Source organism: Pisolithus orientalis (assembly GCF_024613125.1).
Source record: "Pisolithus orientalis strain OTSU chromosome Unknown F5J12scaffold_51, whole genome shotgun sequence".
NCBI lineage: Eukaryota > Fungi > Basidiomycota > Agaricomycetes > Boletales > Pisolithaceae > Pisolithus > Pisolithus orientalis.
Genome location: NW_026260832.1, coordinates 41216 through 57163, shown reverse-complemented (window position 1 = coordinate 57163; position 15948 = coordinate 41216). Strand labels below are relative to the sequence as shown.

At 50.5% G+C, this 15948-nt stretch overlaps 4 protein-coding genes across 4 annotated transcripts; 1 reads left to right on the top strand and 3 right to left on the bottom strand.

The window, feature by feature from the left end:
* Window positions 1–286: 286 nt before the first annotated feature.
* F5J12DRAFT_860252 (uncharacterized protein) lies at window positions 287–3964 on the bottom strand. Its single transcript, XM_051746846.1, has 17 exons — window positions 3942–3964; window positions 3589–3889; window positions 3448–3540; window positions 3241–3390; window positions 3080–3191; window positions 2989–3030; window positions 2833–2937; window positions 2481–2774; window positions 2400–2427; window positions 2299–2349; window positions 2216–2248; window positions 1751–2164; window positions 1594–1689; window positions 1461–1535; window positions 925–1407; window positions 821–862; window positions 287–757 (listed from the first exon to the last, which is right to left on the bottom strand). Exons 2-17 carry the CDS (start codon window positions 3635–3637, stop codon window positions 713–715), a joined length of 2112 nt encoding a protein of 703 aa, XP_051595619.1. The 5' UTR covers window positions 3638–3889; window positions 3942–3964; the 3' UTR covers window positions 287–712.
* A 1614-nt stretch (window positions 3965–5578) lies between these two features.
* Window positions 5579–7755, bottom strand: F5J12DRAFT_965595 (laccase; the record flags this gene model as incomplete). Its single annotated transcript, XM_051749993.1, has 12 exons — window positions 5579–5691; window positions 5748–5812; window positions 5867–5890; window positions 5939–6090; window positions 6142–6162; window positions 6219–6904; window positions 6927–6946; window positions 7001–7028; window positions 7076–7310; window positions 7361–7429; window positions 7484–7535; window positions 7586–7755. The coding sequence occupies 12 exons, from the start codon at window positions 7753–7755 to the stop codon at window positions 5579–5581; spliced, it is 1635 nt and encodes a 544-aa protein (XP_051595618.1).
* Window positions 7756–9738: 1983 nt separating this feature from the next.
* On the bottom strand, window positions 9739–11299 carry F5J12DRAFT_727054 (chromatin remodelling complex Rsc7/Swp82 subunit-domain-containing protein; the record flags this gene model as incomplete). The annotated part of the gene is made up of 4 exons (XM_051741773.1): window positions 9739–9890; window positions 9950–10468; window positions 10530–10802; window positions 10864–11299. The coding sequence occupies 4 exons, from the start codon at window positions 11297–11299 to the stop codon at window positions 9739–9741; spliced, it is 1380 nt and encodes a 459-aa protein (XP_051595617.1).
* A 267-nt stretch (window positions 11300–11566) lies between these two features.
* F5J12DRAFT_860198 (uncharacterized protein) lies at window positions 11567–15846 on the top strand. The gene is made up of 16 exons (XM_051746845.1): window positions 11567–11792; window positions 11854–11878; window positions 11934–12173; window positions 12273–12514; window positions 12576–12648; window positions 12705–12730; window positions 12792–12870; window positions 12924–12980; window positions 13037–13085; window positions 13141–13182; window positions 13238–13649; window positions 13720–14093; window positions 14192–14431; window positions 14858–15028; window positions 15112–15277; window positions 15352–15846. The coding sequence occupies exons 1-16, from the start codon at window positions 11699–11701 to the stop codon at window positions 15711–15713; spliced, it is 2652 nt and encodes an 883-aa protein (XP_051595616.1). The 5' UTR covers window positions 11567–11698; the 3' UTR covers window positions 15714–15846.
* Window positions 15847–15948: the final 102 nt, after the last annotated feature.

Genomic DNA, 15948 nt, shown 5'->3' with positions numbered 1-15948 from the left:
ACGTGAGGCCACTATTACTCTGCCTCACCCGCGCTGGATGGTCAGGTCGATACACACCTTACAGTCGACCGTTTTAAGTGTATGTAGGTACTAATCAGTAGAAATAAGCACTTCCTTGGAAACTACGTAAGGTGGGGGTGGAAGGCGGTCCATGTTGACTCTCTGGTAATTCTAATGACATGTATCAGAGGACAGCAGCTCTTACTAACTCTCGTCGACATATTGCTTTATAACGCGGGACGAGCATCCACGACGTACATATGACCCGCGTTTAGTTGTTTATGTTTCGTGGTGCCTCAGTGCCTGACGTCCTTATGGGGTGTTCAAATTTTCATCGGTCGAAGTAGCGGTTGCCTTCCTTAGTCTGTCATCGAGCATCGTGCGCTGGGTGAAGCTGTCCGACGAATTTAGCGATGTATGAAGTCCATTCACCAGAATTTCATTATGAGGACATACTCCATGGTTCGCATACGGTGCTTATGTAAGAATACAATACTCGTGCTTCCTCTTCATGTCGCCTTCTACCTACGTGTCGCATTCCCTAGAATTGTTCCAAGAGAGCAGAGGCAATTCCTGTAGAGTTGTACATTGTAATCCATCGTTATCGTCGCCATGAGCACACTAGGTTTTCATCACGTGGAGTCTCTGCATACTTGATCAGAGATGGTAACGTGTGTCAGGGATAGGCTGGAAAAATAAACAGCGAATTGCTTTATCGTCTTTTCGTGGCCTTTTTCTTCGCCGTCGGTTGGGGAACCTAAAGGGAGAAACCCAACAATCAACAGTGGAACTGCCTTGTTTGGATGCACTACACGCCAACCTTGTCCACCGATTTGTCACCTTCAGTTGGTTTAGAACACCTCTAGGAACGAAAGACATGGTTTCAAATCCGCTGGTACTGTCGTTGCAGTGGGAATTACTCACCCGACGACGGGCCGGCCTTGACGTCGATGCTTCAATTCCGCCTTCCGCAAACGTAGCACGCTTGCTGCTCATTGGTAGGCATCCTTCGCCACATCTGGCGCTATTGTCGTTTTCGGTTGTTAGTTCGGAAAAGCTCAGACTACCTGCTAGTTGTTTCGATGAAGTCGGTGTGGCGACAGGATGGACAGGCGTGTCGAGAAGGTGGTTGCCACGGGGCGACTCGGAATTATCGTTGCTTTCTGTTGCCAGATTGGAGAAGCCCAGACACTTTGGTAGCTGTTTTGGAGAAGTTGATAGGATTGTGGGATGGATAGGCACTTTGGACGAGCGAACATCACGAAAGGGATTAGCCTTCGGGAGTGTAAGCTGGCCCTCGGGTTGGTCTTCTAGGCCTGTTGCAGATTTCGTTTCAGGATCTGTCAGTGGACTATCTGCTACTAGGGTGTGAGTAGCGATGACTTCCGAGGTAGAGTATATTTGTGGCTGTGTAGTGATAAATGTATGGGAAGAATGTAGTCCCAAACAACTCAGCTGACCTCGTGAATGCGCCGCGCAAGGTTTCGCTCCAGCTGCGAGATCCTTGCTTCACATTGCTTGATGAGATTATCGCGCTACGAGTACACACAAGCGGTAGTGTTGTTCAGGAAAGTTATATTATTCCGAACCTACCCGTTTAATCTCGTTGCTTTTCTCCACTATTTCCCGATCATGGAGAGTACGAGCCTTCTGCATCAACGTCGTCACCAGAGCTTTCTCGTCATCGTTCTACAAGGAAATGCGTTCCTGTTGTTGCCACTGGGAAAACCGAGGAATAGAAGGGATTCACCAAGTCATTCTTCGCGTAGCGTTGAGTAATAGTCATTGCCCTAATCGACAACGCCTGCTCCGTCGCAGCCAACTCCGCGACACGTGATGTGAGTTTTGCCACTTCATCCGCGTGTTTTGCCAGGCACTTTTCCATGTCCTGTACCCGTTTGTTCCTTAGGTCGAGTTCCCTGTGAAGTGATTGGACTTTAGATTCGGTCTCCACGATTTGACGGCGTTCTTCATCTCCTCGTTGCTTCTCCTCGTGTAACAGGGCTTCAATGGCACCTTCTTTGCGGGACGCCTCCGTCCGCAAAGCTATTAGCATATCTGATTTGGCATTTCCCTCTCGCAAGGCGGTGTCAAGCCTAGCTTCTAGCGACCCTTTCTGTTCTCGGAGATAGGCAATTTCGCTTTTGAAGTCGCTCGCTACCTCCTGGAAAGACCATCTACTTGGAAGGGCTTACAGGATGGAATAGAAACTCACGGATGTGCGCAGTTCGGCGGAATGGAGTTGTTCCTACTGATCGTCAGTGCGCTCGCAGATATCTGATACCTCGAGTAGTTTACCTGGAGGTTTCCAAGCGCGACGGATTGCTCATCAAATTGCTTTTGGAGTGCCTACTTTAGTCTCAGCTTAAAGAGCACGAGATGAAAGTGATTTCTCATGCCTTAAGAGCGCCTGAAGATTCCACGTGTCTCGTGGGAGTCATTCAGAATGTACATAGTACACTGGGAGACGGTGGCCTCACTTTCTGCGATACAAGTTTGCCTCTTGCTCCAAATCTTTGTTCTTCGCGACAACGATGTCCAACTCGGTTGTGATCTTCGACGACTGACGAGACAGTGATAGTTCGCGCATGTGCGCCTCGGCAGTCTGATTTTGCAAGGCCCTCAAGGTTTGGTTGGCGGTGTCCCTTTCTGATAGAAGGAGCTGGTTTTGTTCAAGGAGATTCTTCTCACGGTCCTTGGCGGCATCCAATCGGACTTCCAGTTCGCGTGACTGACCCAACGCCTGGCGCAAATCTTCGCTAGCCTTCTCTGCTCTTGTTTAGGGAACAGAGTTTAGAAAAGCACAAGAGTGACATTCGAGTTTCGATTCACCTCGCTTCCAAATCCTTTAAATTACTTTCTTGGAAGGCAACTGTGTTCCGAAGTAAATGCAGTTGGACTTTCTGTTCCTCTGCAGTGTCTCGACACTCGGAAAACCTGTGTAGCATATGAGCATGACGAAGCGAGGAATGGAATGGAAGAATGTACCGCCGTGTCATCGTCGCGAGTTCGGATTCTACTTCTTTCACGCTTTACGCCACAAAATTAATGACTTCTGCTGCAACGCATCACGACGTACCGTGCACTCGCATGATTAAGTTGCTGCAGCATTTCATATACCTCCGCCGCAGCACGGACAGACTCATTTCTCTGTTCATGCAAATAACCTACCAATGTTGATATGTGCTTCGCTGAGATGCGTGTTAGTGTTGCATTGTTTTAAATTAGTTGTTAACGCACTGGAATCCTGAAGCTGTAAAGTGATATTCTCGACGGATCGCATATCACCTGCTACCAGACCTTCCAGCTCCAAAACCCGAGATCGCGCTTCGGCCAACTCGGAAGCCATACTATGCAACTTGTCGCGTAGAAGATCAGCAACTTGCTGGGCTGCCGCGGAGTGTTGTCACCAAATAATCCTCCGGTCATCCAAACGACATTGCCTACTTTTCGAGAGTTCTAAGCGAAGTTCCTCCACCGTGGTTCTCGTTTCGTAAGTCAGTATAAGCTTTCCATCGTCATCAAATGCGGATTCGAGGCCTGAAATGCCTGTCTAATATAGCCACAACATTGCAACCGAGAGCGTACCTCTAAGGCCGAACTGTGCCTCATCCCTCAGGTCTACTAAGCCGCGCATTGTCTCCTTTGCTTCAGTAAGAAACGCGGCAGATGATGTCGAAATTGTCTTCAAGTTTTCTAGTTCAATCTTCAATTCAGAATACCTGTAGGAGTGATTATGAGTTGATGGGGATAGGAAATTCGGGAACAATCCATTCTTTTCCGTAACCTTGTGAAGCGTTTGTTTTTGAGTTGCAACGGATATAGAAAGTGCTGCATTTTCTTCGCTCTTCTTGGTGAGTTGCGCTTCCAATTCTGCGCTAATTTCACGCTGCACACGAGACCTTACATTCGCCCCTGAAGTTCAGCAGAAATACACCAACCTGCCTCGCTGCCTCCCGTTGCGCCTGACGATACTTAGTCGTAATCGTCAAGAACAGGTCCTCCTCCGGTTCAGAAGTCCCTGTCGGCAAGGTCTCCGCGGACTCTTCCTTGGGCTTCACAAGGCCTTGATCGAATCCTGAAGTGGAATGCCGAAATGCCGAGAAGCCGTGAACGAGCTTGTGAGCGCCTTTTACGCGTTTCCGGAAGGATTTCAAAACATTTTATGCGCATATACTCACCTTGAACCACTTGCTCGCAAGACTGCGGTATCCACATCCCAAGGCAACTTAAAAGTCTTGTGTAGGGAGAGCACGATACGTACCACGCTTTGTACTGTAGGTTTCTCCTCACCTGTCGAGGTGAGATTCCCGCCGGCACGTAGGCCAGGAAATCGGAATGGGGAGTAATTGGTTTCAGCATTAAACTCCTTCGTTGGCGTGTTTTCATGTGTCTTCGGGTTCTCAGCTAGATTAAAACTCGAGCGCAGAAAACTGGGACCGGCCAAGTGAAACCCTTGCGACTTCGACGCCTGGTTATTACCCGTGAGGAATTGAAAGGGGGCCGTGACGTCTTGGAAGCCTTTTTCGCTCTGTTGGCCGGTGGATTTGGTCGAGCTCAGGCGCAGAGCAAAGTTGGTGATTGGTGTTTTATCCATGAGGTATTGGAGGAAAGAATACTGGCAACGCGGATCGTTCAACGAGGAGCGATCTTTTGAGTCACGTGCCTTGGTATTCCTGGATGCCGTAAGGCCCAGGTCTGTAAACTCTTTGTCGTTCACGATCATACCGGACCGTTAACTCCGGTCACGTGCAGAGGGGGGGGACGGGCTATGTCTTGCACCTGCCAGCTACTTCGATAGAGAGAAAACTTGCAAATGTCAGAGCTATCCAGAGGTGTGAAATGCAGGGTCGCGTGGGTACCGTCGACGCTATTTGGACACTTGGGGGCCAAGTCAGCAGCTCAATGTCGCAAATTTCTTGGGCACGTGATAAGAACCTTATAATACATGTTAAGGGTGGCTGTTCACACTTCCGTTATAAGCCATGCCAATGCCACCCATGTGTCATTGAAAGATTGCCAAAAATGGGTATTTGTACATAATATTTTACACATTTGCACTATATCTTAGATAAAATATCACATATTTGCTATAATCTAGCCAAACCCTGACCATTATAATGGCAAGTGGTCCATTACATGCTGCTTACAATGGGGGCACGTGACAATGGACCAAATAAATTTGCGACATAACTTCATTATGCGTCCCACCCCTATCTTCCAGGTCTTTTCCCTCCCCGCAATGGTTTCATTCGTAAAACTCCACTACCATACAGCTTCCCGTTCCGTCACACACACGATGGACAACAGATCTCTTACATTGATAAGTAACACTCCCTCCTTGTAGTGCTGTCGTTTGCAAGACTTCATAACTATCTATGGACACCACACGCTCCCTCCAAATGCGTCCAGGAGCGCCCGGAGGGCTTTGGTATGTACACCGTGCAGCTACAACGATAAATTATGTTAAATAAATAATTCGTGTACCTGTTTATAGGTAATATGTATAACAACTTCCAAGCTGTCCATCCATCCAATTTACCATAATAATACTCTGAGCCACTGTACGGATATATACTCAGTCCGGGAACAAAAGCGTCGAGATATTCTTCGCCTGCTCGTATGAGTTAGTTCCTCCTACCTGCGATGGTGTCAACGAGTTGTATTTCGGACACAGGTTGTCCCATGCGCCTGGTAAACGTTTGAGCATTCCGTGTGCCGACCCAATTGCGACGGTATAGACTTACTAGGAAGTTTACCGACGTGGCCACTTACACCAGGAGGGTTCTCGGCCATGACAACAGCAAAGCCACTGCCGGAAAGAGGTCAGCAGTGTGCGTAAGTGCCGGAGAAAAGTTCAACTTACGCTTCAAGATGCCAGTCGATATGGCTGGATTGTAGGTTAGCATAAGTCCTTTACCGAAGAAAATCGTCTCACCAATGCAAGAACCAAGGACCTGCATTGTCCGTCACGAATCGTATTACCATCTGCTGACCCTGGGAACCAGCCGACACGACGTCTCTTCGCACAGGATTCAAGTAGTTAAAGAACGACGTATTCTCGGCGCTTTGTATGACATCGAATGTGTGCTATAGGGTACTCGTCAATATAATTGGTCGCGAGAGAAGAGATATACAAACCCCGTGCAAATGAATTGGATGCTGAAGGAGTACCGATCAGTGCGTGATTTAAGGAACTTAAGTGTAGAACTACTTACGGGACCGCCGAATCCGATCGTAGTCATCGTCAACTCGACTACTTTGTTGGCTTCTAGGGTTATTACACTGCCGTTCGGCATTAAGTCCACGGCAGTCTGAGCACCACTCAAAATCTGTAGCAATACTGGAACACTCGGAGGCTTGTAATGGACACCATTGATCGAGTATGCGCCACCCGTGTTGTTGACCAACAGCTTGAGGTTGATATCCGCATTGCCGTAGCCGGGAACCCCAGGGGTACCGGGGTGGTTGAGGGCATGCAAATTGGTTTCCAACATCGGCATCACACTCGCCGTATGGTTGGTCGAAGGGTCGGCAACAGGGGCACCCTGGTATCGCAGAATAGCAGAGTTCATACCGTCATTAAATGTAGCGTTTGCGAGGTTGGGCAATGCGCGTATCCAGTAATTACCCACCAATTGGTCGGCATTTAACACAACGGAATAACGCTGACCTGGGAAGACTTGAATGGAATCAACCAGTAACGGTTCGGTCAAGACGCCATCCGCCTCTATGACCGTAAATGTGTGTCCATCGATGGAGAAAATGAAGTGCGTGTCGCAGGACATGCCCACCAAGCGCAAGCGGTAGCGCTTCCCATATTCGATGTTGACGACGGCAAGGTCGGACTGCGGTCCCCCAGCAAAGCGCCCTAAGCCATTAATGAGAGTCGAGTTGGGATTAACTCCGATAATGTGATTGAGTACCGGCGCGGTATAGGTGGTACCTGAAATGATCCGTTATATATAGGCAGGCACAAAGAAGGATCGATCCAACTTACCAATCTGCGAGAGTAATGACCGTAGTTTCTGCACGGAGGTCAGATTGAGCAGCGGCCAGGACTCTCAGTGCATACCATCATCTACATCATATAGATAAGACATAGGATCCTCAGGGTCATATATTACAAGGGGCCCCCTGAGCCCATCGCAAGTTTGGGTTGAGTAATGAGAGTGATACCAGTAAGTGCCGGCCTGATTCCGTGCTTCGAACTGGTAAAGGAAGGAATTATTCTGCGCAATGGGGCATTGAGTAACAAATGCCACTCCGTCGGCGTAATTTGTTCCATTCTGAAACAACCCGTGCCAATGCTTACAGTAGGCATGAGAGGCAGCTCCACCGGTAGAACGTGTATGCTTACAACGGTGGTACTTAGGAACTGGGTTGGATCCGTAAGTTCGTTCACTACATTGAGGGAAAAGCGGTCTCCCTGAAGTAACGCGTAAATATTGGACTAACGGTAAGAGATGGATTCAATGCGTACTTTGGTGGCCTTGATGAGAGGCCCAGGAAATGTTCCACCAGCCAGCGTTGTTCTGTAAATTCGTTCGATTTAAGAGGCGAAACACGTTAAGAACTCACGCACGATCGGTTGAACCCATCAGGCGCAATGTATTTGTTGACGATCCTGAGATGCGCAACTGGGTCAATCACATTTGATCGTTGGAGTAATGGCCGGCAGCCTGAGCGCGAAACGATGGCTGCCGCATACGCCTGTAAGACGGACGACAAGACGAACGCCAGGGCAGCATACATCGTAACCAAATACTCACAACGAGGGAAAGGGTGGCTGGTGAGGAGCGGTCTCTGTCCTGCAGGACCCTTATGTATGGGTACTGTGTCGGTTAACAACCTGTGCATGACAGAGCGTGAGCCGTCTCCGTTTAATCTCACCAACGCGACGTTGGAGACGGGCCGCATGGCGAATGTCATGATCTAAGCGGTCCTTGGCAGCGAGACAACACCGCAGACGTGGCATACATACACCAAGTTAGTATCAGCTCAGACAAGGACCAACGGGTTGCCTGTTACACGCCGAGTCACAGGAAAACGCCAGGATAATAGATACCAAAGTAGCCATCGGCTGAATTTCCCCCCGAACTCTATGAGCAGACTGAGGTATCTATCTGGGGGGCTGCAAGTGTGATTCGGACCGAGTTTTCCTACCATCAGTCACCAGATTATTAAGTCTGATTCCAATTTTGTGCCGAGTCTTGGGCTTGCACAGCCAGCACCATCCATCCCGGAGACATTTCACTTGCCAGATGACCCCTGAGGGGCTCCTCCGAGACAGGTTCCACCGTTTACAGCCTTTCTGGTCAAATTCAAGGCTTGAGCGCACAGAATTTCCTAAAGTCCTGCGGCATTGTCAGTACTATGGGCTCGGAGTAACAATTTGGCCGAAGCTGACGCGCGGGGGGTTTATTAGGACGCGTGCAGATTACGCTGCCAGCCTGCCAAGGATACTGAAGGATACTATCGCCTACCACACAGTTTGCCTCCCCACTAGTTGGCCGTCACAAAATGTCACAGAATGTAACGCATCGTCATCCCAAAGTTTCAAGTCTGGCCATCACAGGCGTGATTCCTCTGCTTGTCACACTGTTTTTGCTATCTCAACAAATGCTCAGTGAATCGATGTCATTCAACTTCGTAGTACCTAAGGATACATATTTCATGACATGTGACCCAACAGAAAGTGTGTTGTTAGGAAAGAAGTCATCATTTTGAAAAACCGGCCAACTATTGGGGAGGCAAATTGTGTGGTAAGCGATAGTATTGACAGTGAGCGTACCGAGACGTCTGACTCATAGATTACATAACATAAAGAACTTGATCTTGATCGGTTCTGTTTACGCCTAGTGGCAATCAAATTCAAATTGCAGCACCATCTTCAAGCATCCTACTACATGTGTAGATCGCAGCTTTTGTGGAAAGCAAAAAAAAAAAAAAAGCACCGCAGAATCATGACACGGGAACATTGGAGGACACTGAATGGAGCCGAGACTCAACAACATCTGGTGAACTCTTACAAGCCATGCGCTTCCTCTTGATACTCTGATGTTGTAGTGAGTCCGATTCAGCCACTCAGTGACCAGGTGTTCGTTGGAGATCGGGCATACCGGACCTGGCGATCAGGTACTGTAACGTTCCATTACGTTTAGGTTCACAGGTCCTTTGATGGAACGCTCCCGTGAGTGTTTATTACGAGGTGTGGGGTGCGTGTGCTAATTGCAATCGCAGTAGATATTCAATATCAGGAGGGTCGAAACGCTATTGCGGCTCCAGAGGCCTTAGCTTGTGTGCCCATTTCGGACTGGCATCCACCATGGCGGGATTTCGTTGCTGAGCCGAGGACTGACTGACCGTCCACAGCTTCGTTGGTGGCTTCTCAAAACAATCGCCTCGTTTCCTCAGCGTGTGTACTATATACCAGAGGTGGCAGTTTGAGGCTTCGCATATACTGATTATCTGGACTCAGGTAAGCCGGCGTGCTAACAGTGGAGTAATTGCTGGGTGGTTGGTTGAATCACTCAGAAGCACAGGACCGTATGATCTGAGTACTGTGGTGCACTATTACAGTGGATGTGCATACTTTGCCATATATATAAATACATACCTGCGTCTAGACGCATGTCTACTTTTCACGGGGGTTGAGCCCGGATGTGGCCCATGTCAAAATTCGCTACAAGCAATATTGGCACTTGAGGAACTCCAATCGACACGCGTTGCACTCGTTCATGTCGTGCTCTTTCCCGACTCTGGCGACTCCAAACAAGTGTCCACCCATGCCAACCCCCAGGCCCCATTTCCCACTTTTGTCCCTCCCAACACGCGGTGTGTTTCGACCTGTTCCCAACGACACCGAGTAGGTTGGGTATCCGCACGGTCTGGGCGGCAAACGGGGTGTCGTTGGCAAAGTGGCAGAAAGTAAAGGGAACGAGCTTACAATGCACGATGCCCGTGTGCGGTTCATATACTCCCAATGGAAAGTCACCGCTTTCCGTTTCCGTCTTCGTAACATTGCCTTCTCTTTCCTTGTCTTTCTCTTTCACCTTGGAAAGCGCATTCTCCAGCACGCCTCCATACGGAACCCTTGCCTCCCTTCTCATCCTGCCATACTCTTCCGTTGTGTCACATGCTCGTCTTGCAGCTTCCCACATCCAATTTTCAACCGTCAAGCCCTCCCTCGTCAACAGACTCTTCCTGACCGCACTATGCGGACCGTCGCTGAACGGCCCTAGCCCTGTGCCCCCGAATAGAGTCGTGGGTCCGCCGGCGCGATAGACGCCGTGCGAAACCCCGGAGGAGAATTGGTTAGGTACGGTACCGGCGGATTGGAGGGCGCTTTGGGAAGTGGCAAGGGGGTCGGGGAGTTCGCCCACGGGTGAACCGGGTGTGAGACCTTTGGAGGTGATGTCTTGAAGGGCGCGGTCCTCATAATAATCGTCCGTTACCCATCGGCCATCTATCAAAGACAGCACACAAATCGGGTAAAACGGGGGTCTTGAAGAAGGAAAGAGACGTACCGATGATCATCTTGGCACCATGGAGCTTGTAGGCGCTCCGCGCGGTGACGAGGGTCACGCTTCGCGTTTTCAAGTGGGCGCCGAGTTTCCCAAGTTGGATGAGAAACTCTTTTTCGGGTTGTGTGGCAAGTAGCTTGAGAGCAAGAGGGTTTTTGCGAAAGTAGTATAACGAGTCTCTGAATCCTGAAGAACGAGCAGCGTCGATGGCGAGCATGTATTTCCGTGAAGAATGTCGACCTGGAAGGATGAAGGTGCTGCATTTGAACCGTCGGCCTGTAAAACGCATGAGAATGAGACTTGCACGAACGGGGGGTAAGCTGAAGCTACCACTCACCACCGAGTAAATTCCCGTCTGCGTCGATCTTTTGGTCGCCTTTCTCGTCTGAGTCTGTGACGAATTCGTCTGCTTCAATGTAATATATTCTGTCTCCAATCTTGCGCCACGGACGACCGTCCTCATCGCCACCCTCATCGCCGTCGCCGTCGGCTTCTCCGCCGTAACCTGTTGTACTCCTTCCCCGACCCCTGCCCCTGCCCCTGCCCCTCCCTCGACCGCGTGCACGTGTGGGAGTCGATGCAGTGGTACCTCGGGCACGACCACGCGGTCTACCCCTACCGCGCGGGAGAGATGGCGCACCCTCGCCCTGGTCGTCCCCGACAGTGCTTCCCTCCTCAGCACCTCCGTCGTCGGCTTCGGCTTCACCTTCCTCTTCATCCAACATGTCCTCCGGCTCTTCTAGTTTTGTGCGTACATCCGACTCGTCCTCCATGAGGATATCGTCGTCGTCATGTTCAGTTGACTGCAGCGGTGGCGGTGTGGGTGCAGCTGGCGTGCGAGAGCGACGTGTGGATGGCGTGCCCGTTGTTCTGGCACGGGCTGCGCGGGGTCTGATGATGATTTTGGGCGTCGATGTCTGGTTGTTGTTAGCGCGTCTCATCATATATCATACTACGGTGGATTGAGGATCATTCGACGCCACGTTGGCGTTGTGTGCGTGTGTGTGTGTGCAGCAGTGGGGACTACTTAGTACTAGTTGGCGCGGGACTAGCAGGACATCATCAGACTCTGACACCGGTTTTACCCTTGGATAGTTGATATCATCGTAGGGAAAGGTACACTCGAAGCCCAGCTGTTACTAGGCTCGATACCACCACGCACTGACCGTCTGATGGGTGTGAGCCGCTGGGGTCCTGCACGGACCATATTTGTTCTGGCCCCCGTCCTCCTCGGTGCACCTCTGTATACCCTCTATCATCAGTTTTGTGAGTTCCCTCCCGGGCGACCCCCAAGCCTGTCAACCGCTGACACCCGTCATCTCCCTAGTATTACCAACTCCAAACATCCACCCGCAAGTCTCCCCTCTCCCGTCTCCAATTCCATAGCACTGACCTTCCAACACCCAGTTACGACCCTACCACTTCTCTCCCCCACCCCTCGGAATCAACAATCCTTTCCTATGCCAAATATCTCTCAGAAGATATCGGCTATCGCACTCCTGGAACCCGCCAACACGCCCAAGCTGACACGTGGTGGTACCATAAAGTCCAGGAAGTCGAGGAACTTTGTCGTCGTGCCATAGAAAAAGAGCCTGGTAGAAAATTAGAATGCAATGTATGGAGACAACAGGGTAGCGGGAGTCACCGGTGAGTCTGCGTCTTTCTTGGCAACGAATCACTTATTCAGGAACTTTGGAATGCTCCCACCCCTTCACGTCCTCGTTCGTCTGCTTTGGACTATGCTAGGTTCGACATAATGGCAACACGTTTGTACAAAACCTACGTCGATCTGTCCAACATCATCCTCCGGATATCTGACGGTACTGAGCGCTCGAAATCCGACGCAGTCCTCGTCAATGCCCATCTCGACAGCACCCTACCAAGCCCCGGCGCAGCAGACGATGCGCTCGCCGTGGGGGTCATGCTCGAATGTGCACGAACACTGATAGAAACCCCAGGGTGGGAACCGACCTATGCCATCATATTTCGTGGGTTTGCTCCCGTATATTTAGGATGTTGATGTGGCTTTGCATTGATGCCTTTGGACAGTATTCAATAATGCGGAAGAGTCTCTCCAAGATGGCTCCCACCTGTATTCGACTCAGCACGAAACGGCACCCACGTCCGTCTTTCATTCTCACTCATTTATGTCGGCGTCTTATTCTTATTGCCACCCAGCGTGAGAGCTGCCGTTAATCTTGAGGGTACGTATCCCCGACCAGGGGCATTGCATACGACCTAATCTATCGTGCGATCCCATGGTAGCCGCTGGAACTACAGGTCCCACACTGCTCTTCCAAGCTACCTCGGAGCAGATGATCGAGGCGTATTCCCATGTCCCTAGGTCTGTCTGATAGGTTCATCCCTCCCTACGTGTCGCCTTTAACTATCTTTCAGACCCTACGGCACCATATTTGCAAACGAAATATTCAGTTCGGGCATTCTTCTCTCAGAGTGCGTTTACTTCGGCCCTGTGGTCATTATCATTCTCGGCTAATGACACTGTTTAGCACCGACTTCCGACAGTTTGAACAGTACCTCAATGTGACCGGTCTGGACGTGTGTACTACCCTCTCTATCCTCGACATTCTCACTCATCCACATTCATTTTCAGATGGCAGTGGTCGGGAACAGTTACATGTATCACATGCGAGGGGTACGTACCTTGACCTTCCATCGCCGTCGATCGTAGGCGTCATCCTTGTTACCAGGACCTTGTCGAGAACATCCAGCCCGGCGTAGCACAACACATGGCTGACAACACCCTCGCTCTCCTCCGCTACCTCTCCTCCAGTGACTCCCCCATCCCAAGCCTCGCTGAAGGCTTCGATGCTCGCCCCCGTACCGTGTTCATGTCCAGTCTTCATTGGTTTTTCATGTACTCTTTTACGACTGCGAAGATCATGTACGTGTCGTTATTCATTGCGTCGCTTGCCCTGTGGCGTATTGCACGGGTACAGAAAATCGGAGCAGGGTTTGGAGCGGTGTTTGCAGCGATCGCGGGTGCCGTTTTGGCAGCAAACGTTGTTGCTTTCCTGATGAAGTACGTATTGAAGAAACCTCTGAGCTGGTTCAAAGCGGAATATCATCCTCTACTTCTTTATGCACCGGCAGCCATTTCCGGTGCGTTCTTCGCCCCTTACTTTCTCCCGCGTGCGACCATGCGTGACAAGTTTGCTGATGGTGGAGATAGGGATGTTGATCGCACAACTACCATTTAGTGGACCTGGGAAACCTTCCATGGAACGTCCGATCTTTATGGCTCTACTCCTCTTTCAGTCTTTCTTAGCCGCTTTTGGTCAAATTCTGAATATCGGATCCAGCGCTGCTTTGTTCCTAGGCGCACTCGGATTCTTTGTAGCGTTGTGCATAGACACTGCCTTGGCACCGCGCACGCGACTGTCGTCTCTCAACGGGGATAAACCCATTGCAAACCATCCGCGAAAGGGTCAAGCCGGAACAGCCGGGCAAGAGTTGTCGCTGTGGTCATACGTGATTGCGATGTTGATACCTCTAACGGTGGGAGTGCAATTGTTGGCTGCGACGCTGGTTGTGTTCGTTCCGTTGGTACGTCCCGTAGGCGGTCAGGCGCTCCGGTAATGTCGCTCACAATTTCATCTCTTGGGCATCTATGTATGCACTTCACGCACCGCACATACGCATAGACGGGCCGCTTCGGCAAAGATGCTCCGGCGGAGTTCATCATCGCCTCCATCGTCTCCATTCTCGGTGCGTTTTCTGTCTCCTTCACGCCAGCACTTGCACACCGCTTCGGCCCGCGTTTCCTTTGGCAAATGCTATGGTTGTCCATCGTGAGCCTCGGTTTGGTCATGGCGTTCTTTTACGTACAGGATCCTTTCGATCGAATGCATCAGAGGCGGTTGTTTGTGGTCCATAAAGACAATGTGAGTGTATGGCCTTTAGCTTCATTCATTTTATTTTCCGCCTACACTAAACCCGTCCGGAGTGGTGGTGCCTGTTACCTTTATGGTCGATCTGGGGCTTCGTGCTTCAGGCACCTGCAATTTTTGTTCCCACATTTCGGTGACTTTCCACCTCCTGTCTCGCGTCACATGGATGGCGAATCGTGGACACCCCTATCTTTTCCCTTTTGGGGCCGTGGGCACTGTGTCGTGGCTTGATGAACCCTCCATTGCATTGCGTGTTCCTGGAAACGGGGGCTCAAGCGCTCAGCGCTCAGCACTTGTGATGGCCTTCTTTTCTGCAATCGGCAACCCAAATAATCAAATAAATATTTCTAGCATATTTTTGGTTTTGTTGCCGGACGTGCTGTGAACTTGACATCCACGACTGACTGATGCGGTGTTTAGATGATGACCGGAGATCAACACCTCCATATTGCCACGGCGGATGGTGCGCCAGGGTTCGACACCCTCGTCCATGCGATGGCAGAGAGGTTCGGTGTGGAAGGTGTCCCTCCGAGAAGGGTGATTATGGACGATCATAATGGTGATTGGGATATCCTGTATCCCTTCTCAACGGTGAGCTCCGCCGCCGCCATCTCGAAGGTTGGCACTCACGTGGCAATAATCGCACACCGCGGAATTTTTTTTTTCCGGAACAGTTCCTTTCCCCCTACAAAATTGATCTACCACTTGATCCTGCCCCCGTTATTCCCGTACCGGCGGAACGACGGTTCACAGTAATCGCCACAAACGACAGTGTCGATGACATCGCAGGTACAAGACGATTGACACTCAAAATAGACCACCCTGGAATCATCTGGACAGGTACGGCTTTGTGCTTTGTTTCCCGTGGTCCCCGTTTCCAGTGTGTGGGTGTGGTACTGAAACGTCCTGGATAGTCATCGCCTTCGATGCACATGTTCTCGAGTGGACGTTAGACAATGACCCACCTGACGAGTTTGCTCGGCACCATATCAAGGAAGCGTCGTTTTACGGAACCGAGACTTGGGGCGTCTCCATGCTGATCAAGTACCCGACGCCGGGTTCGCCTGAGCAAATGGCAAATGCATCGCCTCAAGGTCTCAAAGTCAATTTCATCGGCATTGATGAAAAGCGAATGTGGCCTGCGAAAAAGTTAGAGGCAGATGGTAATCCTGCGATGAAACTGTTCGAGGAATTAGATGCGTGGCTCGAAGAGAGGACGGGCGGCAGTGTAGATGCTACGCTGCTTGGATGTGTTGGTGGGGAAGCTCTCGTCTAGAATCTTGTTTCCCTTCCTTTGTCGTCTCCCTGGTGGAGCTATGCGCTCACTTTTGGCACGGGCTTATTTCTGTCCCGTGCAACGAGTCATGGGGTATTACCCGGTTTTACACATGAATATTATTGAACTTTTTCATTTTATTGCCGAGCCACGGGCACAGTTGGTGTCCGACTTTTTAAGGAGATCCCAGTGCTTAACGGCGCGCAACGTCAGGGAGGCCATCTAGAAAGATTTG

What these genes read in the sequence shown, in the direction of transcription:
- F5J12DRAFT_860252 (XM_051746846.1), bottom strand. Translation starts at nt 3,637, where the DNA reads ATGCGCGGCTTAGTAGACCTGAGGGATGAGGCACAGTTCGGCCTTAGA. An exon ending in TTAAAGGATTTGGAAGCGAG is followed by an intron (nt 2,775 to 2,832) that starts GTGAATCGAAAC and finishes TCCCTAAACAAG; the next exon opens with AGCAGAGAAGGCTAGCGAAG. An exon ending in AATCTTCAGGCGCTCTTAAG is followed by an intron (nt 2,350 to 2,399) that starts GCATGAGAAATC and finishes AGACTAAAGTAG; the next exon opens with GCACTCCAAAAGCAATTTGA.
- F5J12DRAFT_860198 (XM_051746845.1), top strand. Translation starts at nt 11,699, where the DNA reads ATGGGTGTGAGCCGCTGGGGTCCTGCACGGACCATATTTGTTCTGGCC. An exon ending in AGCTGCCGTTAATCTTGAGG is followed by an intron (nt 12,731 to 12,791) that starts GTACGTATCCCC and finishes ATCCCATGGTAG; the next exon opens with CCGCTGGAACTACAGGTCCC. An exon ending in TGGTTGTGTTCGTTCCGTTG is followed by an intron (nt 14,094 to 14,191) that starts GTACGTCCCGTA and finishes ACATACGCATAG; the next exon opens with ACGGGCCGCTTCGGCAAAGA.